This window comes from Lingula anatina, chromosome 5 (genome assembly GCF_051362555.1).
Source record: "Lingula anatina isolate TDL-2025a chromosome 5, LinAna3.0, whole genome shotgun sequence".
Classification (NCBI taxonomy): Eukaryota; Metazoa; Brachiopoda; class Lingulata; order Lingulida; family Lingulidae; genus Lingula; species Lingula anatina.
In genome coordinates, this window is record NC_141771.1 from 19,915,636 (window position 1) to 19,940,444 (window position 24,809).

General features: G+C 35.2%; 1 protein-coding gene and 3 long non-coding RNA genes across 8 annotated transcripts in view; 2 read left to right on the plus strand and 2 right to left on the minus strand.

The window, feature by feature from the left end:
* Positions 1–24,809, plus strand: part of LOC147761839 (uncharacterized) — a 182,271-nt gene that overhangs the window by 117,815 nt on the left and 39,647 nt on the right. The gene's annotated exons all lie outside the window — the stretch shown is intronic.
* The window catches only part of LOC106169132 (uncharacterized), a 137,082-nt gene that overhangs the window by 43,535 nt on the left and 68,738 nt on the right, over positions 1–24,809 (plus strand). Inside the window, exons 2-4 of one of the 5 annotated variants that reach the window (XR_015334689.1) lie at positions 3,510–3,619; positions 7,146–7,247; positions 7,628–7,789. This is a non-coding gene — a long non-coding RNA (uncharacterized LOC106169132). Of the gene's footprint in view, positions 1–3,509; positions 3,620–7,145; positions 7,327–7,627; positions 7,790–24,809 lie in introns of all 5 variants that reach the window. The other 4 variants (XR_015334692.1, XR_015334690.1, XR_015334691.1 and 1 more) reach the window with 4 other exon arrangements.
* On the minus strand, positions 4,547–6,505 carry LOC147761842 (uncharacterized). Its single transcript, XM_087013689.1, has one exon. The coding sequence runs from the start codon at positions 6,021–6,023 to the stop codon at positions 4,935–4,937; it is 1,089 nt and encodes a 362-aa protein (XP_086869815.1). The 5' UTR covers positions 6,024–6,505; the 3' UTR covers positions 4,547–4,934.
* On the minus strand, positions 8,557–10,740 carry LOC147761843 (uncharacterized). The gene is made up of 7 exons (XR_015334653.1): positions 10,599–10,740; positions 10,384–10,431; positions 10,069–10,128; positions 9,757–9,810; positions 9,488–9,535; positions 9,117–9,202; positions 8,557–8,775 (listed from the first exon to the last, which is right to left on the minus strand). It is a non-coding gene; the product is annotated as an uncharacterized LOC147761843 (long non-coding RNA).

Consider the following 24,809-nt stretch of genomic DNA (forward strand, 5'->3'; position numbering starts at 1 on the left):
AAACTTCACTAACGGCGGCAAAAAATTGAAATTTACAACACGAAAACGTGTTTATATCTATTGTAAACGGCATTGCGGCGTAATGGAGTACGGCATATAACAACTAGACTTTCTTTAAATTCTATACATCGTAATTTTGTGAACGGTGTTGGATAAAACTGTGGTTTGGTGATAAAGGAAAATTGCTAAGTTTTTCAGTATTTTACATTCTAGCTTCAAGTCTAGCGCACACTATCTCCGTTGGAATTAAAATAAAATCCTATAAATTTGAAGAGAGTGAAATTTTTTTGTATGCTGAACTCAAAGTACCAAAAAACAAGAAATTAAAAATTGACACTGTCAAAAATTATTATTCAATGTGATATGGTCAATTTGTCACAAATGTTAACTGGATAATGTAATACATTTTCTTAAAGATATTCAGCAGCTGCCTATTTTCCTATATATACCGGCTCCCCTATAGCAAAAAGAATCAGAAAAAAATTCTACACGTAAAACGTTTACTGCTAAGACTACATCTATCAACGGAGTTCAGAATAGTTCACATGAAGTGTATTCTTCATTGTCATGGGATATGAAGAGCTGGCGAAAAGTGGAGGAAGCAAAATAGGGAAAATATTTCCAAGACCAGTTTTAAACATTCAGGCATTAAAAACAAATCGCTAATAAGTCATCATCAAATACCTAATATTAATATCTTACAACGTGGAACTAAATCGGTTGAAACTGATATATTCGTATACTTAGTATCTGGACCGCCTCGCATCCACTCCCTGGTCACTCAGAACTGATGAAGACGTGACATCTCTTTCTGGAGTGTTGGTTACATATGATTCGGGGGGGTGGGGGGTGGGGTGGGGGGGGGGGGGGGAAGGCAGGATATTTTGGACACATTGTTTACTCAATATATCAACATTATGCGAACCTGACAATTTACTGCAATAAAAATGCATAGGATACATTTGTGTTTGATATATCTCAATATGCGTCATTGATTAAATTAATCTCATAGCCTAACACCCCCCACAATCAAACATTATTTACGTCGCAGCTATGATCAAATGCACGTTTTTATCTGAAGAGTGTTTGGTATGTGACCAACCTGATCGTACTATAGCGCCATCTGCTGGAATCAGCAGACTAAAACTATATAAACTTTAAAATCATGTGATCATATCTGAACGTGCGATGTTGTAGTCTTCATTTACCTTCACAATGACAGATAAACTTGCGAATATATGTCTGTGTGTGTGTGTGTGTGCGTGCGTGCGTGCTTGGAACCTGGTCATGATAACGAAGGCGTTTGTTTATTAAATGATTCCAGATTTTTACAGTTTTGGCCAGTGGCAGGAAAGAAGGGTTGGTTAGCATTATCCCAGGAAAATCCATGCAATATTTTAACACGTCAACACAAACGCCGTGAAGATACGCTATGCCTATATTTTGCCGAAGCATTTCATTCAAATTGATTTTTTTTTTCATTTTGCATCATACAACCAGTTATCATAAGTTATTAACGCCCGTCTGTACTGTCATGCACAAGTTTTAACAGTTTTATTCTACCTCCCCAATATCCTCCTGTCATTTCATGCTATCAACATCACATATACACGATTTCAACATGATATCATTTTATATAAAGAAAGAAATGAAATTCCATTCGTATCAAATATTTTTTCTTCGGGAATTGATATTTCAAAATGTTACGCCTCCGCCTGGCGTTTGGTAGAATACAGAAAAGGTGGTGATTATACAAGAAAGTTTGAAACAAGAGGAGGTGTGTTAATCTGTTAAACTGATTGCATTCAGCAGAGTTGGATTGATCTACATAGAACGAAATGGAATGAAACCTTAGTTTCATTAAAATGTATCTTATTATTACTGTAGTGCTCTTAATATTTATCTAGAACATATCAATAAATAAGAAATAATCATTATTATACAGGGTGATATTCTGGCGTCTGTTCTGTCTCAACATGATTGCGACGTCTTCCACAGAATTGATGAAAATGTGTTAGGTGTGACAAGTCGCTGACCGCTTTGTTTTAAGGTGACACGATGAGTGTCTTCTCTCGAGGTAGATTCTACTTTATTTTGAATAAATTATGGAAATTTCATAGCAGTTAAATACCACATCCTCGCGATCTAACGTAAGACAAATTCTCTCTCTCTCTCTCTCTCTCTCTCTCTCAAACTCAGCAGAGCCACAGACAAAATGCGAAAAAAAGCATTGGAATATGAGTTATATATATCTAAACTTTTCTTATTCGCTGGAACATATTAATAAAAGTGATCTTTACAGTACCTCTCGAGGGGAGGGAGGGGGCGTACACCGGGGCTCTCGTCAAGAAGCCCTTCTCAGCCTTCTAGCTGTTACAAAATTCTTCCGAAGGGCGGGTCGAGAAATGATTTATAATGAGATGAAAATTGTTATTTTTCTTTGGGGAAATTATTTTTGCTAGCTTCAAACATGAAATAATAGAAATTAAGATAGCTTAGGTGATCAAGATTGCCGCTATTTGAAATCTCTGATGTGAACATCACTTCCGGACAACCTTATATTACTACAGGCAATCTAATTTGCATATAAGAAAAAAATGCATTTTTTTCTGTTTTAGAGTCATGTACAGTTTTTATTACTTTTGTAAACAACGATGTCTCTTTACCCTCACAAATTTCCGCTTATTTGATGGACACTTCCTGTTTATGAAATTATTTATATAAATTATAAACCTTCATATCACAGGCGTGAATCACGTTATTATGTCCAAGTCATTACATTGTTAAAATAGCGCCAATAACTTCAGTGAAGAATGTAGGTCAATTGCCTGTACAATTCTCCTATAGCATTATTGATTTTTTCTGGAGTGGAACATTTTAGGGAGAGGCGGGCGAGAGAGAGGGGTACCCATTGAACTGCAAAATAAAAAGAGAGCGTGGAACTGTTATAATCAAAGTCTATTACAATCTTTGCAAAGAGTGTAAAAATAGCACACTTTTGCAGTTTCTCTGTGTAGCACTTTGTAGACAACTTGATAATTTTCTATGCCATCTGTCTCTCCCTAACGATTTGTTGACCACGTTAACTGTTCAACTCCCGGCAGAAGATGAACCAGCCAACGATAGTTTTGACACACAGGTGTAGGAGCTGCACCCTGAACTTAAGATCTTAATAGCAATTAACCCTTGCCGTTTCAAGTAACTGGTAAGGCCAAGGGTATGCCATAGTGCAGAGGTTTGTTCAAAGTTATCGCTGAAGCTCAGGGTAAGCAGCCGGAATAGGGCAAGACGGGGGGGGGGGGGGGGGGGGGGGGGGGGGGGGGCATTTAACCCTTTCACAACCAGGGGCCGAAAGCGTTCCCTCAGCACTTACCAGATAATATATTTAAGAATCATTCACTATTATTATTATAATGCATTTTCAAACCTGAATTAGGCGTAAGAGGGGGAAAGGGGGGGTCAACTCTCTCACAATCAACTACGTAATATTTATGATATTTATGTCCAAGTTCTACATGAAGACAGAGTGATCGCAGCACTATTTCCACCCTGGTCCGGCAACCCTTCACTTAGTGGTCGGTTGTTAACAAGTCAGGAAGACAGCACTAAGGACACTCAGGTAAACTGACCATTAGTGTTGGGGTCATCAGTTGACCACAATACGGGGGCCACTGTCAATGGGTTATATTTGCAGTTTTCATAGATATTGTATTAATACTAAGTTTATATATGGTATCAATAATTACCCGTGATCAGCCATAAAATTTCCGTCAACAGATTTCTGTAGCTAGAAAAGCAAGTGTTTGAGATTTGTGTGCAAATAGCAGATAAAAATCAGTAAGAAGACAGGAATGGGTTAGCCTCTTTTTTTAACCAAATTTTCCATGTTTTAACATTTTGATGTGTTAAGATAAAATGGTATGTGGATTTATTATTATTATTATTATTATTATTATTATGCTAGAAATTCATTTGTTGACTACAGCTCAGTATTCCTTATGGTTAACTGATACAGAATGTTGCCAATGTTAGGTGGACTGTTGAGTTACATGTCAATACGTCCCCGCACCGATACTCCCCCGCACCGGTACATCCCCGCACCGATACTCCCCCACAATTACAGATATACTGAGGGGGAGTATCGGTGTAGGGATGTACCGGTGCGAGGTTGTATCGATGCACATAACACAAAAAATTACTAAGGGGGATTATCGGTGCGGGGGAGTATCAGTGCAGGGGAGTAACGGTGCGGGGGGAGTATCGACATGACCCCGACTGTTGTGTTCAGTTGATAACTTAAAATATTGAAATTGTGCTGACAGAGAACAGCAATAAAACATTGAATTCTTTTAGACAAAGCATAAATATAGTATTACATTTACAGGTGTTTTTCTTTCTTTCTTTTTTTTTTTTTTTTTTTTGAGATTTTAAGCTTTTTCAACATCTCACTTCCCTAGCTGGTATTGAATGTTTCTTTAAAGCCTATAATATGTGTCGTGGTTTAATCAAATATCCATTGATATTTTCTTAAGTGAACAAAACGATGTTTCTTTTTTTATTGTTTATTCTGTTGCTAAGTCATTGGATATATAAAAAAATAAAATAATCTAAATTGTTTTCATCTAGTAAACACATAAATTACATCAAAATGAAACACTTGTCTATTTCTCTTTCTGTTTTCAACAATAAAGGTAGGAGAGAGGGATTTTCTAGTGTAATATCATGTATTTGACTAAGTACAGTTCTTTTATTATAGATGATCTATCATAGATGATGTGTCTGATCATGGAAGATAATGGTTGGAACTTACACAGTATAAAAATGATAATTATTGATAAAAATTGAAGCAGTTACATTTGATTGTTTTTAAGATGTGCAAAAATAGCAAAGTTAAAAGGTGATAGTGTCTTTTCTGTTTCTGTCATCTGAACATATCATTGAGAGCTGTGGAAAGGATTTTTTATAATTGTTGTGATGACACCTGGTGTGGTCCTTTTTATGCCAGTAAGTATTTCATAGACATCATTGTCAGTAATTATGGCAATATTCTCTGTGGTAAAAGTGTCATCATCTTTATGATTGTATTCTGTTCTTTCTTCCTCATATATATGATGGGTTATGGCATTATTATTTGTCTGTTTATCTTCCATGTGACTTATTTCATCCGTGATCATGATGTGATTTTTTTCATGACGTTTGCAAGAATTTTTTCTTGTAAAAGTTTCCTCACAGAATCTACACTTGTAAGGTTTCTCTCTTGTGTGAATTCTTTCATGCTCTCTGCAAGTCTTTTTGTCTCTATAAGTTTTGTCACAGAATCTGCACTTGTAAGGTTTCTCTCCTGTGTGAATTCTTTCATGATAGATGATAGCTTTTTTGTCATTAAAAAGTTTATCACAGAATCTACACTTGTAAGGTCTCTCTCCTGTGTGAATTATCTCATGCTCTGTGCAATGGCCTCTTTGCGTGAAAGTTTTGTCACATAATCTACACTTGTAAGGCCTCTCTCCTGTGTGAATTCTTTCATGGTATATGCAAGAAGTTTTGTCTTTATAAGTTTTGTCACAGAATCTACAATTGTAAGGTCTATCTCCTGTGTGAATTTTTTCATGATATACGCAAGAATTTTTATGTGTAAAAGTTACCTCACAGAATCTACACTTGTAAGATTTCTCTCCTGTGTGAATCCTTTCATGCCCACTGCAATTACTTTTGACTCTAAAAGTTTTATCACAGAATCTGCACTTGTAAGGTTTCTCTCCAGTATGAATTCTTTCATGCAAAGTGCAATTGCCTTTTTGAGTAAAAGTTTTGTCACAGAATCTACACTTGTAAGGTCTCTCTCCTGTGTGAATTCTTTCATGACGTATGCAAAAAGTTTTGTCTACATAAGTTTTGTCACAGAATCTACACTTGTATGGTTTGTCTCCGGTATGAATTCTTTCATGCACTGTGCAATGGCCTTTTTGAGTAAAAGTTTTGTCACAGAATCTACACTTGTAAGGTCTCTCTCCTTTGCACATTTTTACTGAATGTTGTAAGAACTTAATTGGTGGTATTAAAAGTCTTGTCACAGACTCTACACTTGTAAGGTTTCTCTCCAGTATAATTATTTTCTTAAATTTTATGAGATGATTAATTGCCAAAAGATTCTTGTCACAAGTTACTTTGAGTCCTGATTCCAAGGCTACTTTTCACATGATTTCCTATTTTTGGTTTGTCATTCCTTTTCCTGCCATTGTTACGTACACTACTGTCTTACATTTCACTGTGAGCCAGTCACTTGGATAAGGTGCTAAGACTTATCAAAGCTTGATATGTCCTTTCTAATACTGTAATTGTGTTCACAATTCAACTCTCAGAGCACCATAAGAATATCCATTTGGATTCTGTATGAACTTGTTGTCAACATTACCAATGCACCTAGTTTTTGTACTGAGCAATGCATAAAGTTGTATTAGGAACCCCCTGTTTAAAATCTTGAATCCAGTCATTCTATTGGACAATGTTAACTGCTGGTTACAGTGGACATATCTGATTGGTTAAAGTCATTTCTCTCCAATACTTCAGGTGCCATAATTTAAAGATGTTATCTGCACAACCCACTGCATATAATTATCTGTTATTACTTCACTAAGCATTGTTAAACACGTACCATGACACCATCAAGCTCACATCTAGCTAGCTAAGACAAGAAGTGATTTTATCAGTTAGTTTGTATTTGTCACACATGCCAGGCTGGTTCTGTAGATGATGTGACAAGTACTTCAATTAATTCAATTTATGAAACCCTTTCAAAAGTGAGCTCTTTTTCTGAAAAATTGACCTTTTGCCATGCAATCATCGTGTACTTAGAAAAGAAATTTACTCAGAGGGAACATTTTCCCAGAAAAAAGAGACCCCACACACCCCCTGGCTACTGGGCCTGTTCAGGTTAAAAAATTATTAAAAAATTTAGATCAGTTATAGTTTATTTAAAAAAAACCTATTAAAAAATTTACTCCACCAAGGCATGTTACTTTCAAAGAGGAGAAAGATTGAATTTTTTTGATGTGTGCAATATTTTTACTGTTTGGTGACTGCATTTTTGCCAGCTTTTCTGTTTCAAACATAATTTATCCCTAGTGTTAATTTTTGTCTCTCAGGGTAGTGTGCCAATAGGCCAGGAAAACACTTTTTGTTGATAGCAGCTGTAATATCAGTGAGCCACCACACCATTAAGACAGAGATGGAAACACACCTACAAGGTACCCCAGATAGGTACATGTATATCGTACCCTGTATATGGTTACGTTCATGTTTTAATCACAGGGAATAGTATCAGTGGTAAATGAACTGTTTTTTCTAGTTGATAACAACTTAAAATATTGAAAGCTTTCTAACATGAAAGTGTGTACGATGATCAGAAAACCAACAGAGCTTGTGAAGAGTAAAAAACATTTACTTCTTTAGCCTGTTGTTAAGGTCTTGGACATAATAAGATTCCTTTTTATGTCCAAGTTAAGGTGAACACTTTTATTGCTTTTAGAACTTTTAAAACTCTTTTTGCTAATCTTGTTGAAATTTTGTTTGCTGTTTGGTGTCTGTATATTTGACAGTTTTGATGTTGAGTTTTTTTTTCCTTCAGAATTTTGGTACATTTCTTGTGGAAGTAGTGACCAAGGACCAGGAATTGTGGATGGTTGCTGAGGCTCTGATGTGTTTGCAGACGATCATCTGGACCTGTTGTCATGGAGATCAGGGTAACAAACAAACTCCAGACCATATGGTACCACAGCTGACAGCTAAGGTAAAACTGTTTCTTGTGGTATAAATTAATTTATTTAATCATTAGCAATTCATTAGCAGTTGCATTATCTGCATAGTGGACAATACGAAAAAGTGTCATTTTTTCTTACTAAAATGATTCCTGCAGTTGGGTATTTAATATATTCTTTTACAGTGTAACAATATCTTTATTTAAAGACATTTTGATCAATTTAAGTGATGGATATCGTCTGAAGACATATTGTGACATTTTTCCAGATTAATTAACAGAAGAGAAGCCTATAGGAGACCACCTTCCTATCAGCATGACAGCAAGGACAAATCTGGTGCACTTCATCAAATGCAAATCTTGACCAGTAGAACTAAGACATGTTTTTATTCTCAAAGTGACTTTCAACTCAGCAGTAATTTGGATCAAAGAAATAATTTAGAGTGTAGCACTTCAAGTTTCATAATTTTCTGTTGTCAAGTCAGTTTTATATCAGACAACACTGATATTTAGTATTATGTTTTTTCATTCTTTATTCCACAACTTTTATGATAGTTCCATTGAAAGATTCATATGTTATATCAAGCAATATTAATATTTGGCAATAAGATTATTTAATTTTTCCCCACAACTTTATAGTAGTCCCATTGGATGATTTATGAGTCATCGCAAGAGACTGGTGTAGTAAGTAAAACTTATTTTGGTTTACAGCTTTTTTTCAAAATTAAATATCAAAATGTGTGGGGCTGTATTGTCTGTTTAAACTTTGACCCATTAACTGAGACAACCAAGTGATTAAAATTCTTTTCAGTTTGCTCACAAGCAATTGAATGATTTTTTAAAATAAATTGTTTTTGTGAGGTTTAAGTCGTTGAATCATTGTCTCAATTAAGAAAAGAAAGAAAAACAAAACAAATTTGATTACACAAAATTTATACTTTATTGTAAAATTAAGAGAATGTCATTTGAAGTTTTTAACTGGCTGCTTCAGAGGCAATAGTAGTTCAGCAATGATGACCCTGAAAAATAAGAAGATGAAAATATTAAAACATAATGTATTAGCTGTAAAAAGATGTTGACAGTAACTCTATAACCAGCAGCTCGCGGCTGCTGTCATATAATTACTGTACAGGTTTTATCAGCTGTTTGACATAATGTGCCTCTTAAAAACTGAAAGTTCACTTACTTATGATGCCATCAAAACAAGGAAACAAACAAAAGAACTTCCTTGTGACTGTATAATGAATCTGTTCTTTTTTGAAATGCTGTCAAGTTTTCCTCATTTCTAAAGTATCCAGAGTGATTACATTTATTTAACAACAATGCAAAAAACAATAATAATAATAATAATAATAATAACCATTTATGTTTTTGATCTTCGTCTGAAGCAAGACATGATAAGATTTAGGAACCTTCTCCACCGAGATGGTTGACTGTTCTTGGAAGCTGAAATATATGACACAATATTACTTACTAATATCATCATTCCTCTTCATCCTATGTGGGACATAAGGCCACACTTACTAATATGCAATAATATATAACCTTCAATAAGCAGTCATTGCACCATATTATTTTACGCTTGCAACTGTACTGAAAAAATTTACAATTAATAATCTCATAATTATTAAGAATAAACAAATTGGACAAGTAAAACTTGAATAAAGGCCATACTGTGTTTACTCATCAATGTGCAGCTGTAAGTGTGTGTGTGCATGCTTGATATCTTACCTCACTCCTTCACATCCTCTGTCGAAGTTGTTGTGTCTTTGATATTAACTGAAGAAAGACAGGAAAACAAATTAAACGTCCCATACATGTGCACAACAAGGATACAATGCATTATTTAACATAGTCAAAGAAAAGATTAAGATAACTGAACAATGAATTTTTACTCAGTGTTTGTGCGTAAGAGTCTCCACCCTAAAGTCCATCTGTGTGTGTTAACATTTTTTAAGTGTCTTAAATGAATTCCTGTTAAATTGCCCTTACTGTCTTACCTTTTTCTTTGATGCCCTCAGCATCTGACACACTCTTTGTGTCTTTTATATCAGCTGAAAAAAAAATGACATCAAATAAAATTTTAACATTCTATATTGTGCATGTTCAAATAGGATTCGGCATTACAATTTGTTGAGAACATTCAAAAATTTAATTGACTTTAAAAATTATGCTAAAGATCAGACTTTGTTTAAGCGAGATGATTGTGGTGTGTATAAATGTGTGTGTGTGTGTGTGTGTGTGTGTGTGTGCATGCATGTGTCATAAGTATATTAGAAGTCAAAACTATTTTACTGAGATTTCTGTCTTACCTATCTCCTCAATACTTAGGGCCTTAACAACTGTTACATTGTTCTTGACTTTGTTATCATCTGAAAGAACAGAATTGATTGAATTTTAAAGACAATATTATGTATGTTCAATCTTTACACAGCAAAAGCATTAATTTTTAAGTAGATGAAGTATCTTGTAAAGTCTGTCAAAGGCCAGACTTTGCTTGTGCAACATTTGTACAAGTACAGTACCTGTGTGTGTGTGTGTGTGTTTGTGCATATGTGTGTACATGTACAATCACATATCATCAGTGTAATAAATAGCTACTTATTCTATTGACCCTGCTGTCTTACCTCTCTCCTTCACGGCCTCCGTCACAGTTGTTGTGTCTTTAATATCAACTGAAGAAAAAAATGGAACACAAAGTTAACATTCCACACCTGTGCACAGCAAGGATTCAATACATTATTTTACATAGTCAAAGACAAATTCAAAGATTTAGAATTAAGTGTTTGTCAGATTCAAGTGCGTTAAATGAATTCATCTTAAATTGCCCTTACTGTACTACCTTTTTCTTTGATGTCCTCAGCATACGACACACTCTTTGAGCGCATTCTCAACGAATTAAGCCAGGCTTTACAAAGCCGGTGACCTAAAAATGGCGGACGTACATGAAAGAAAAACCGCCTAATCTTTTAATAGTCTCTCCGCCTCCCCACACGTCGTCCCTGCAGGGTACAGTAATTAAATCGCGTCTCCGTTCGCCTTGCGGAAGCTACCTGAGAAATATTAAGTGCGCGTGCTCATCAGTTAAACTCGTGGTGAAGAAAGCATGGCGGCTGAAGGCGATCGAAGGAAAAAAGCTATTCTGTTCTATTATCTTTGAAAACAGAGACGAAAAAGGAATAATTTGGCCCGTAGAGCAGCAATGAATTGACTATCTACGGAGATAATATCACCAGAGATATTCACGGAAATATTAATTTTCAGAGCCGAGATTTAATTACTGTACCCCACAGGGACGACGTGTGGGGAGGCGCGTGAGAGGCGGAGAGACTATTAAAAGATTAGGCGTTTTTTCTTTCATGTACGTCCGCCATTTTTAGGTCACCGGCTTTGTAAAGCCTGGCTTAATTCGTTGAGAATGCGCTCTTTGTATCTTTGATATGGGCTTAAGAAAAAAAATTATCAATCAAAACTTAACATTCTATATCTGTGCATGTTCAAATAGGACTGAGTATTGCAATTTGTTAAAGACACATTCAAAGATTTAATTACTTAAAATTAAATAAATAATCTTCTTTAGTATGCTAAAGACCAGGTTTTGCTTGAGTAACATGCTTGCAGTGTGTAATGAAGGTGTGTGTATGTGGGTTTGTTAGTGTATGTGTGGGTGCATGTACGGTAAAGTGCCATGAATTTCGAACGGCTCTTGAATTTCGAACGATCTTAAAATCGGCCGTCTGGAGTTTTTTCTGGACCATGAATTTCGGCCAGTAAGCAATTTTGCGCGATCTTGATTTCGTGAATTTCATACACCTTAAAATCGGTCACCGGGCTATTCTCGCGCTTATAAAGATCTAACAGTCGGCAATATTGCCCTAGCGTACCTTTACCTGAGTACTACGTGTGCGGCCCAAGGTGCAAGATAACGATCGGTACAGTTAGTTTAGGACGCTAAACAACATCGTCATATCCATTCATTCAGATAACAGGAGAATCTATTAAGAGTTGTACTGTCGGGCTGTTGTTTCTTTACTGCAGTATTCGGTGTGAGATAGCGATCGGTAGTTTTGCTGAGGCGCACAATAGCATTGTTAACAGTAGATACTTCAGTAACAGAACAAAAGAGCAATATTAAGAGGTGCAAAAAAAATTACCATTATTGCTTTCTTGTCTCGCTCAGATCGTTCACGATCTCCCGCTGACGATCTTCCGCTAATGAAGTCACTTGAAATGTACAAATGAAATGAAAAATATTTTTAAAAATTATAAATTCCAATGGGGAGGGATGGAGGGTTAAAAACAATCGAGAACGCTCTCCGGCTGACGATCTTCCGCAAACGAAAGCCACTGAACGAGTATGAGCTTTCTCGTTTCACTCGGATTGCGACGCTGACGATACGAAAATTGCGTTCTCGTCTCACCCTTTAGCTTACGAAGTCTCTTTAACAAATATGAAAATTGCCTCCTGGTCTCTCTCGGATTGCGAACGATCCCTCGCTGAAAATTTGAAATTTTCCTTTTTGTCAATCAGCTTTGTCAGTTGCCGTGCGTATGAAGGTCCGGAAGGTGTCCCTTTTCACAAATTGGCCTGTAGTTTGCTTAGTGTTTTGTACTGCATGAAGGTCACTCTTGTCACTGCTGCATACGGCGTGGAATGTGTATCTTAAAGTTCATAGAAACATTTTATTGTGTTTTGTAAGCTTTAGGAAGTAGTTTCGTCGTGACTGAATATCAGCGTACACTACAAAGTAGTACCATTCATCTGTGACGCATCATAAAAGCTAGTAACGTCAAATTACTCTAAGAAAATTTCTTACAACGTCCAAGGCTGTCCCGACAAGCCAAGACGTCATTAAAAAAAAGTCGCAAGCCGTCTAGCCGTCTTTGAAAATATAGGCCGTCCGGTGATGTCAGCGGCGTGTCAAAATTCTTTGAAACTTTGCAGGAAAAATCAATCTTCCTTTGTTTCTCTGGCTCCTTGTTTAGCCCTATGATCAGATTTATCTAGTGCCCCCAGGTCTGCTGGAGCAGCTCTTTGAAAATAACACACAGGTAGATTTTTATCTGAGATAAATATCGCGTTCGATACACTCAAGACAAAAGCTACCTGTGAGCTGAAGGGCGCTTTACCCTCTAATTAAGAGGTAAAGCAAGTTCCAGCTAGATGGATGATTAAGATCGGACTTCAGTTGATAAGGAGTATTGTTTACCTCAGTTCTGTGAAAGCAAACGAGAAGGGTGTCAGAACAATGGTGCATATATAAATTATACAGAGAATTTGTACATTCAGGTGACGTTAACTTATAATCGAAGGGGATTTTCGATAATATTCCTTGAAAAGTACACTAGATTTATAGAGAATAATATCATGGTTGGCCAAAAAATTATATACGCACAGTGCATCCGTGCGTATGCCTGGTTACGCCCCTGTCGCAAACCAGCAAACCATATCCTGCTGACTACATGAAAATTGCCTTCTAGCATGGACAAAAAGTCCAAGCTTCTATGCTTGCTCGGATCGCTGACGATCTCTTGCTGACGAATATAGTAACGAAGTCCCTTGAACTAGTGTGGAAATTGGCTTATTGTCGCGCTCAGATCGCTCACTATCTCCCATTGACGATCTTCCAGTCCCTTGAACGAATATAAAAACTGCCTTTTCGGTTTACTCTAGATTACCTATCTCTCGCGTTTGTTTGAAAATGGTTTCAATGACAAAACCTACACGCTTTTCAAATGCGTACATTGACGCAACTATGCGCCAGGAAATCAGTTGCTGCTGCTGGTTAAGATTGGGTTGCCTGAGCGAAAGAAAAAAAAAACGGCCCTGCACCCCCCCCCCCACCCCCCACCCCCAAACCTAGTATATTTGATCGAAGACAACAATCAGCGGTCATCTTGGTCGCAGCGCACGACGGAGAGAGACCGTAATACACAGTTCGGCTGCCGTGGCGAAGGCTACCTGTGCGCCGCACATACCGATCTGCGGTCGTAGTGGCCTCCCCGCACGGAGGAGAGGCCGTAGTGCCGAGGCCGGCTTCTGCAGGGAAGGCTACGTATGCGTCGGAGACACCGACCCGCGAACGGCGAGATGAGGACGCATTCGCGCGTAAAGCTCCGCCCGACTTTAACGGTAAAGGCAACGAACCTGGTCGCGGAAGACACTTATAAATCGCAGATGAAGGCTACCTGCACGTGCGCCATAGACACTGATCGGCTGTCGTCTCGGTTTCGGTGCACGGAAAGGAGCACCGGTAACACTCAGCTTCCATAGTAAAGGTTATCTGGCCGTGGCAGACGCTAATCGTCGGCCGTCTCTCCCTCCGTCCACTCCCGTTCTGAGCGCCAGGATCGTTTTTGAAAAACGACACTAGTTTCTGGCTGCCAGAATCGCTTTTGAAAAACGACACTACTGATAACGATGCTGTTTTGCGGCCCTAGACAACAGTACCGCTCTATCTATGGGCCATACACAGTGATCGGGTGAAAGTACGTGTATACCTTTGGTCGCAATTACCGACACTCACACATCATACATAATGGTAACTCTAAATAGATCGTCGGGAGAAGATAACAGAAGGCCTAGCGACGAACAGACAACTTCCGGTCAAAATTGACAGAATTCCATGAAATTCGAACTTTCAGAAGTTCTGAGCACCTCCATTTCATGAATTTCGGCCAGAACGATCTTTTCCCAAATTTAATTATTTTCTACTGTTCGAAATTCATGGCACATTACCGTATGTTTCATAAATATATCAAAATTCATAATTATTTTACTGAGATTATCATTCCAGCATTACCTAGCTCCTCAATACTTAGGGTCTTAACAATTGCTACATTGTTCTCTTCTTTGGTATCACCTGAAAGAAAAGAATGTGCTGATTTGATTGCATTCAGCGAGAGTTTCCATAGAGTTAGTGCATATTAGCTAGGTCTTCCAATTCATTGTGAACAGGCCCTGAAGGTCCAGACTTGCACCCTGAGAGTGAAGGTGTTGTTGTCATAAATAATTTTATTACATGATTCCCTGCTAGTAGATTTAAAAATGCACCAAGTTGATTGCTAAACCTGCTGAATTATTGTCTTGAATAGAGCAATACAATTATATAATGCAATTCACTAACCACTGGTGTGGACTTCAGGCTCCTACATGTAGTTCCACTCTGGAATAAGATGTCACATTTATTTGTCATTCACAAATTATAATATAGATTAAAATATAGTCTAAAATGTATTTGACAGAATTAAAGGACCATTTCATCTTTTCTTTCCATTGGTTATATTTCATAGGATTATGAGATCAAGTAATCTTTTTTCCATACATAATACATGACAAAATTAAAAGTTTAATTCACCTTTTATTCCCATTTATTTGTCATTCACAAATTATGATATAAATTATGATATAAATTAAAATGTATTTGGAAGAATGAAAGGACCATTTCATTATTGCTTTCCATAGGTTATAATTTATAGGATTGTGAGATCAAATAACGTTTTATTTCCATATGTTATACATGACAGAATTGAAAGGTTAATTCAAGTTAAATTTCCATTGGTTATTTGGTTATATCAAATAGAATAATAAGATCAAGCACCTTTTATTTCCATGTCTAGTTCTCCCCAAGTACAGGTCACTTCCATGCTGTCCTTGGTGGTCGGTCACCTGGAGGCACCTGTTCCTAAAGGGTTCAGGCTCCCATGTCCAGCCAGACCCAGGGTGGTAAGGCTGAATGAATGATGAATAAATAAATAAATAAATAACTTGATAATATGCTAATGTATAAAATGATAATATAATTTTATAAATATATACAATTACTAATAAATCAAATACTCCAGAAAAATGAATAAATAAATACTTAAACATGCCAGACTTTTCAATTTCAAAGAATATAATTTTACCTTAGATTATTACTTTTGTAAAAAGATATAATACTTACATTTTGTGGCTTAATGAATTTCCATTCTATTTTTGAGCCCTTGGGCAGAAGAAACTCTGCCCTTAGAGACGGGACACCCATGCTGGTCGTCCTTGACATGTTAATGCCACGCTGGGTGTCCCAGCCTCCAAGAGCAGTTCCCCTGCCCACCACTTTTGCTTTCAACAGATTTTCTGTCAGAATTATATTGACATTGGCCTTGGCTGTTCAAAATAAAAAGTAAAATAGAAAGAAAACCTATCAATATATCTTTTTGATATTTTCACTACAAACATTCAAATTGACCACTTAATTAATGTAAATAAAGAATGGGTATCTTACTTTCATATTATGAAGAAATTAATTAGTTATTTTAGACCCACTGTAATAAAATGCCAGCCCATTTATCAAAACACATACAGTCACACACACACACACACACACATACACACAACTTACAAACACACGGTTCTTTTTTGTTTATTTCAATCTCCATATCAGCTGTCATTAAAATATATTATGTTAGCTGTTATTAAAATATATTAATAAATGAAATCTTAGTTAAACAAGGTACAAATCATAGATTTCTGTATCTTCATTTGATAGTTTTTGTAAAAAAAAAAAAAACATTTGCACCATTACAAGAATGATCATCAAAATGTTGTGTGACAAGAAATTTTAAAGGATGTGTGGGCTTACTATGTGGGCTATGGGGGCTTACTTTATACTTGATACAGGGTTTCAGTTTGGAATAAAAAATTAAACTTACCAGCGACTGTGTAGACATTGTCTATTTGCCAAATGTTTACAAAACAATAAAAAATTATTGTATAAAGAAATTTCATTGGACGGCTCCTGTATTGTTTCCAGAACTTTCAACCAATCAGATTGACGCTTCGTTGAAGCTCATGACTTTGAGTCTATTTTTGCTAAATACACAATATATAACACAATGCCTGGACCCTGGTAATTTCTGTTGCAGTGCCAGAACCCTCTCCTCCTTCCAGGAGTTTCTAAGCAGGCGGTGAACCTGTTGCTGATACTGGCCGCAGTCCATTACAAATCCAAAGTCTCACCTCTTGCACAGCGCCATCTATACTAAACAATGTTTATAAATATGGCGTATCAGGCAAAGGGTGATACCGAAAAGCCGAATTTTCATCAAATGTTCTGTACACTAAGTGTCATCTTCCACCAGGACACTTTTCTAAGTTGGTTCTGTTATAGATTCTTTCGGCAAACTTAAACCGTGAGTTCAGGATGAGACATCTGAAGTGAAGGACACATGTGGTATTGACTGTGTCAGTTGTTCACTGTTCACATCACGATGCAATGTGCTTGTGAAGATTTTACAATGCGCTACAGAATGTTGACGTGCTTTTGGAGAACTGACAAGATTGCACACCGTCATTTACTTCAAGTTTTGCCATTCCCTTTTCATCTGTAGTTTTGCATTGGCTTATGAAGGTAAGATAATTAACTGGAGAACTGACGCTGTATCTGATTTATAAGTAGACCTTTTTTCCCCTCAGCCTTGACTTACAACAACGCGTTATTTTGTAAGTTTTTATATTTATTTCTTCACAGTAAATATGATGTACACATGTAGAAAACTTACTAAATTACTCTAAAATTCTGGATCTTAAGGAAAAGGCTCAGATCACTGTCATTTTTTGTCTTTTCCAGTCCATCATCTGACTCAAGACTACACTGTACTACACTGTACTAGCAGGCAAAGGACTATACTGTCACAATGGAACACAGTGACTCCAGACCACTACACTGTACTTGGAGACACAGGACTATACTGCCACAATGGAACACAATGACTCCAGACTACTACACTGTACTTGGAGACACAGGACTATACTGCCACAATGGAACACAATGACTCCAGACTACTACACTGTACTTGGAGACACAGGACTATACTGCCACAATGGAACACAGTGACTCCAGACTACTACACTGTACTTGGAGACACAGGACTATACTGCCACAATGGAACACAATGACTCCAGACTACTATATTGTACTAGGAGGCACAAGACTATACTGCCACAATGGAACACAATGACTCCAGACTACTACACTGCACTAGGAGGCACAAGACTATACTGCCACAATGGAACACAATGACTTCAGACTAATATATTATACTAGGAGACACAGGACTATACTGCCTGAGTAGAGAACGTGAAATCAGATATTTCAGCCAGTGAACAAAATGCACAGTTCTCAACAAAAGAACAGCCAAAATCACCAGATTTAAGAAGATCTCAAAGAGCAAGGGAAATCCCTGAAAGATTCAAGGATTTTGTGTTATAGAAGTGTTTAGTTAGCTACCAAGTGGTAAAGACTTGGTTTAGAGAGTGATGTACTGGCAACCTCTCCTGTCTTGTAGGACTTAATTTTTATTTCTTTCTCAAAGTAATTCAAACTGTGACAGTGAACACTAAGATCTCAAAATACAGTAAAGGACTTAAATCATTTGTTTTTAGAGACATTGATTTTGTTAGGACAACATTTAAAGTTTCAAGTTTGTATTTAAAAAAATCAGAGAGAGAGAAAGACAATAACACAGTGCTACAATTTAAGTGATTTTATTCAAGAATTGGTAACCAATGGATCAGTGACTGTTTATGTTTCACATTTTCAAAGACTTTTACATGTAAATCACAAAGAGAATTTTGTGAGAGACTGTCAGACACTGCACATATATGATTATTATTTTCAATTTACTTTTCAACCCCAGGTAAAAGTAATTCAAGGGGGGGAAGGATGTAATGTAGTAGTTTGACTTTATGTGTGTGTTACATCTTATATGTAGATCTTACGTCATCTGTTTTACACTTGAGTTAGTATAAACGGAATAAAGAACACATGGTCTCTCAAACCACCAGCTACTCTAGTCACTTTATTATAACTACTACACTGTACTAGGAGGCACAGAACTATATTTCCACGATGGAACACAAATGACTCCAGACTACTACACTGTACTAGGAGGCACAGGACTATACTGCCACAATGGAGCACAATGACCCCAGACTACTACACTGCACTAGGAGACACAGGACTATACTGCCACAGTGGAACACAATGACTCCAGAATAATTTCCAATATGGTTATGTAAGATTTCATTTTCATTTTGAATGTTCCTACACAGATCACATTGTTTTCTGGATCTTTACATATTTCAGTAAAATTTTGTATCTGTAATGCCGTTTAGTTACAGCCTTTCAGCAAGTTTTTCATCTTTTACAGTACCGGATGATATACAAATGATATACAAAATAGGTTAATTTATTAATTGTAATACAATAATCAATATCAATACTACTCTCAGCAAGTTTGCTGTCATAAATCACCATGCTTCTCAATCTTGTGTCATTGGTATGCTTTATGTATATTTTTGATTGGTTCAATCTTTAATGTTGTCCATCCATGCTGTTTTAGGACTTTTTTCTCCATTTCCATTTAACCCAGAAACCCATTGTAAGGAGTTATCTGCATCTGGCACTGTTAATAAGAAGAAGACTCAACCTCAAATCATTATGTTTGCTGTTTTCTTTCAGAGTAAGAAATACATTGCAATATTAATATATTTGTTTTGGCTAAATGTCACTCTTCTTATGATGAATTTCCTATAGTATAAACTTGACATTTAAAGGATAACAGAGACAGCTGATCAGCTTATCACAGATTTTTTAAGCATTATTTGTACAAATTTCAGAAATACTGGACCAGATTTGACAAAATTATTAACATTTAACTATTTTGAATGATTCAATTTGCATGTCTATTCAATGTAATTTTCATTGTTCCCAAAAATATAGTCCTTAAAAACACTTTTCATTAGACTTGGTCAACTAATCAGCTTATCACAGATTTTTATGGTTGTTAAGCATTTTTTGTACAAATTTCAGGCAGTGAAAGACAGCACCAAGGGCAGCACTATGTCTAATCCATGTGTACAATACATGATATTTGGCAAGATTTAGGACATTGTCAAATCATCGTTTTAGAGTGAATGGACTTGCACTTAGTTGGTTTACCTCTTACCTGAAAAACAGAACACAAAGGGTTTCAATAGAGTCGGTTTTATCTCAGCCAGTTAACTTGGAGTACGGTGTCCCACAAGGGTCTGTTTTAGGTCCGATCCTATTCTCATTATACATGTTACCTGTAGAAGATATCATACTAAAGCATGGTCTGAACACTGTTATTTTTGCAGATGACACACAAGTATATATTACATGCAAGAGCAGCCAGTCTGCAACAATCACTTCTATGGAGACTTGTCTTGCAGAGATTCGAGAATGGATGAAAGTGAACATGTTGGCTTTAAATGATAGTAAGACTGAGTTGATATGGTTTACATCAAGGTTCAAGGCAAATAGAAAAAATGTAGCAAATGCCAACATTTGCATAGGAGATGTTCTTATAAAACCATCTAGTTCTGTAAAAGATCTGGGAGTTACCCTCGATGAAAATGGCACTATGGGCAAGCGTGTATCTGAAGTGTGTAAATCAGCATCTTATGCACTATGGCGCATTGGAAAAATAAGGAAAGTGTTAGATAACAAAACCACTGAAAAATTAGTACATGCATTTATATCATCAAGATTAGATTACTGCAATAGTCTCCTCTTTGGTATTTGTGACTATCAGATTAAAAAGTTACAAGTTATTCAAAACTCAGCTGCAAGACTGGTTTGTCAAATTAAGTACAATAGTACACACCATATCACTCCCATTCTGAAAGAATTACACTGGCTGCCTGTGAAGCAGAGGATTGATTTTAAAGTACTCTGTATTATTTTTAAGGCGATCCATTCACAAGGACCATTATATTTATCTGATCTTATCTGTTTTAACTTACCACGGCGGTCCACACGTTTTAATACTGAGAATGATTTTATTTTAGAACATTCTGTTTTAGAGAAGGGGTGCCTAAAAAGTTATGGAGATCGTGCTTTTATAATCTACGCCCCAAGAGTGTGGAATGGTCTACCAAATTTTATTAGGAAAACAGAAGACTTTGACAATTTTAAATCTCTTTTAAAGACCCACTTTTTTAATTCTGTCTATATCTCTTAGATTTTGTTTTAATATATATATGTTTTTTTTTTTTTTTTTTTTTTTTTTTTTTTTTTAATAGGATTGATTTTTAGTAGTGTAAATTTTAAATGGTTTCCAATGAGAGTTTATGATTAAAATATTGTAGTCATTTTAATGATTTTAGTATATTAGCCATTATTGTAAGGCGCCTTGAGATAGAATGTAAGGCGCCATATAAGAATCTTATTATTATTATATTATTATTACCGTGATAACAACAACCCCTTCCAGAAACTCGTTGTAAGGATTGGCATTGGTAGTAAGGAGAAGTCTTGTATGGGTATATATTATTTTCCAGATGACAGTTATAGGTAATTTGCAAGCTCTTACACAAACAACCTCAAATCATCACATTTGTCGTAATACATACATAATACAGAGTAAGTAATACATTACAATATTGAAATATTTGTTTTGGTTAATTCTCACTATTCTGATGATGAATTTCCTATAAACGTGACACTTAAAAAATAACAGAGACAGCTGATCAGCTTATCACAGATTTTTATTCTTGTTAATCATCATTTGTACAAATTTCATAAACATTGCACAGGATTTGACAAAATTATTAATGTTTAACTATTTTAAGGCCTGCAATTTGCCAGTCTTTTCAATGCAATTTTCAGTTATCCCAAATATATTGTCCCAAAAAACAATTTTCATTAAACATAGTCAACTGATCAGCTTTTCACAGGTTTTTTTATTTGTTAATCATCATTGGTACAAATTTCATAAACATTGGACAAGATTTGACAAAATTATTAATGTTTAACTAATTTAAGGCCTGCGATTTCCCAGTCTTTTCAATGCAATTTTCAGTTTTCCCAAATATATTGTCCCCAAAAAACTCTTTTCATTAGTCACAGTCAACTGATCAGCTTATCACATATTGTTATTCTTGTTAATCATCATTTGCACAAATTTCATAAACAATGGACAAGATTTGATAAAATTATTATAGTTTAACTATTTTAAATCATTGAATTTGCCAGTCTTTTCAATGTAATTTTTAGTTTTCCTAAATATATTGTCCTTAAAAACACTATTCATTAAACACAGTTATTTGATCAGCTTATCACAGATTTTTATTGTTGTTAAGCATCATTTGTACAAATTTTAGTAATATTGGCCAAGATTTGACAAAATTATTAATGTTTAACTATTTTAAATCATTGAATTTTCCAGTCTTTTCAATGTAATTTTCAGTTCTCTCAGTATTTTTTTTCTTTTTCCAGAGTACCCTTACCATTAAAAAGCAGGCAGTGAAAGACAGCACCAAGAGCAGCACTATGTCTTATCCTTTTGAACAATACATGATATTTGGCAATTTTTGGGACATTGTCAAATAATGTGATAACAACACCCCCTCCCAGAAACCCATTGTAAGGAGTAATCTGCATCTGGCATTGGTAGTAAGAAGTCTTGTATGGGTATATATTGTTTTCCAGATGACAGTTATAGGTTATTTGCAACCTCTTACACAAACAACCTCAATACATCACATTTGCCATTTTCTTTTAGAGTAAGTAATACATTGCAATATTGAAATATTTGATTTGGTTAATTCTCACTCTTCTGATGATGAATTTCCTATAAACGTGACACTTAAAAATTAACAGAGACAGCTGGTCAGCTTATCACAGGTTTTTATTGTTGTTAATTATCATTTGTACAAATTTCATAAACATTGGACAAGATTTGACAAAATTATTAATGTTTAACTATTTTAAATCATTGAATTTTCCAGTCTTTTCAATGTAATTTTCAGTTTTCCTAAATATATTGTCCCCAAAAAACACTTTTCATAAGTCACAGTCAACTGATCAGCTTATCACAGATTTTTATTCTTGTTAATCATCATTTGTACAAATTTCAGAAATATTGGACAAGATTTGACAAAATTATTAATGTTTAACTATTTTAAGACCTGCGATTTGCCAGTCTTTTCAATGCAATTTTCAGTTTCCCCAAATATATTGTCCCCAAAAAGCACTTTTTATTAGTCCCATTAAACTGATCAGCTTACCACAGATTTTTATATTTGTTAGTCATCATTTATACAAATTTTATAAACATTGGACAAGATTTGACAAAATTATTAATGTTTAACTATTTTAAATCATTGAATTTGCCCGTCTTTTCAATGTAATTTTCAGTTCTCTCAGTTATATTTTTTCTTTTTCCAGAGTACCCTTACCATGAAAAAGCAGGCAGTGAAAGATAGCACCAAGAGCAGCACTATGTCTTATCCATGTGTACAATACATGATATTTGGCAAGATTTAGGACATTGTCAAATAATGTGATAACAACAACCCCTCCCAGAAACCCATTGTAAGGAGTAATCTGCATCTGGCATTGGTAGTAAGGAGAAGTTTTGTATGGGTATATATTATTTTCCAGATGACAGTTATAGGTAATTTGCAACCTCTTACACAAACAACCTCAAATCATCACATTTGTCGTAATACATATGTAATACAGAGTAAGTAATACATTGCAATATTGAAATATTTGTTTTGGTTAATTCTCACTCTTCTGATGATGAATTTCCTATAAACGTGACACTTAAAAAATAACAGAGACAGCTGATCAGCTTATCACAGATTTTTTTTCTTGTTAATCATCATTTGTACAAATTTCATAAACATTGCACAAGATTTGACAAAATTATTAATGTTTAACTATTTTAAATCATTGAATTTTCCAGTCTTTTCAATGTAATTTTCAGTTTTCCTAAATATATTGTCCTTAAAACCCTATTCATTAAACACAGTTATTTGATCAGCTTATCACAGATTTTAATTGTTGTTAAGCATCATTTGTTTAAATTTCAGAAATAATGAACAAGATTTAACAAAATTATTAATGTTTAACTATTTTAAGGCCTGTGATTTGCCAGTTTTTCAATGCAATTTTCAGTTTTCCCAAATATAATGTCCCCAAAAAAGCTTTTCTTTAGTTACAGTCAACTGATTAGCTTATCACAGATTTTCATTCTTGTTAATAATCATTTGTTTAAATTTCAGAAATATTGAACAAGATTTAACAAAATTATTAATGTTTAACTATTTAAAGGCCTGAGATTTGTCAGTCTTTTCAATGTAATTTTCAGTGTTCCAAAATATATTGTCACAAAAAACACTATTCATTTGACACAGTCAACTGATCAGCTTATCACAGATTTTTATTCTTGTTAAGCATCATTTGGTCAAATTTTAGTAATATTGGCCAAGATTTGACAAAATTATTAATGTTTAACTCATTTAAATCATTGGATTTGCCCGTCTTTTCTATGTAATTTTCAGTTTTCTCAGTTATATTTTTTTCTTTTTCCAGAGTACCCTTACCATAAAAAAGCAGGCAGTGAAAGACAGCATTAAGAGCAGCACTATGTCTTATCCATGTGTACAATACATGATATTTGGCAAGATTTATTACATTGTCAAATAATGTGATAACAACACCCCCTCCCAAAAACCCTTTGTAAGGAGTAATCTGCATCTGGCATTGGTAGTAAGGAGAAGTCTTGTATGGGTATATATTGTTTTCCAGATGACAGTTATAGGTTATTTGCAACCTCTTACACAAACAACCTCAATACATCACATTTGCCATTTTCTTTTAGAGTAAGTAATACATTGCAATATTGAAATATTTGATTTGGTTAATTCTCACTCTTCTGATATTGAATTTCCTATAAACGTGACACTTAAAAATTAACAGAGACAGCTGATCAGCTTATCACAGGTTTTTATTGTTGTTAATTATCATTTGTACAAATTTCATAAACATTGGACAAGATTTGACAAAATTATTAATGTTTAACTATTTTAAATCATTGAATTTTCCAGTCTTTTCAATGTAATTTTCAGTTTTCCTAAATATATTGTCCTTAAAACCCTATTCATTAAACACAGTTATTTGATCAGCTTATCACAGATTTTAATTGTTGTTAAGCATCATTTGTTTAAATTTCAGAAATAATGAACAAGATTTAACAA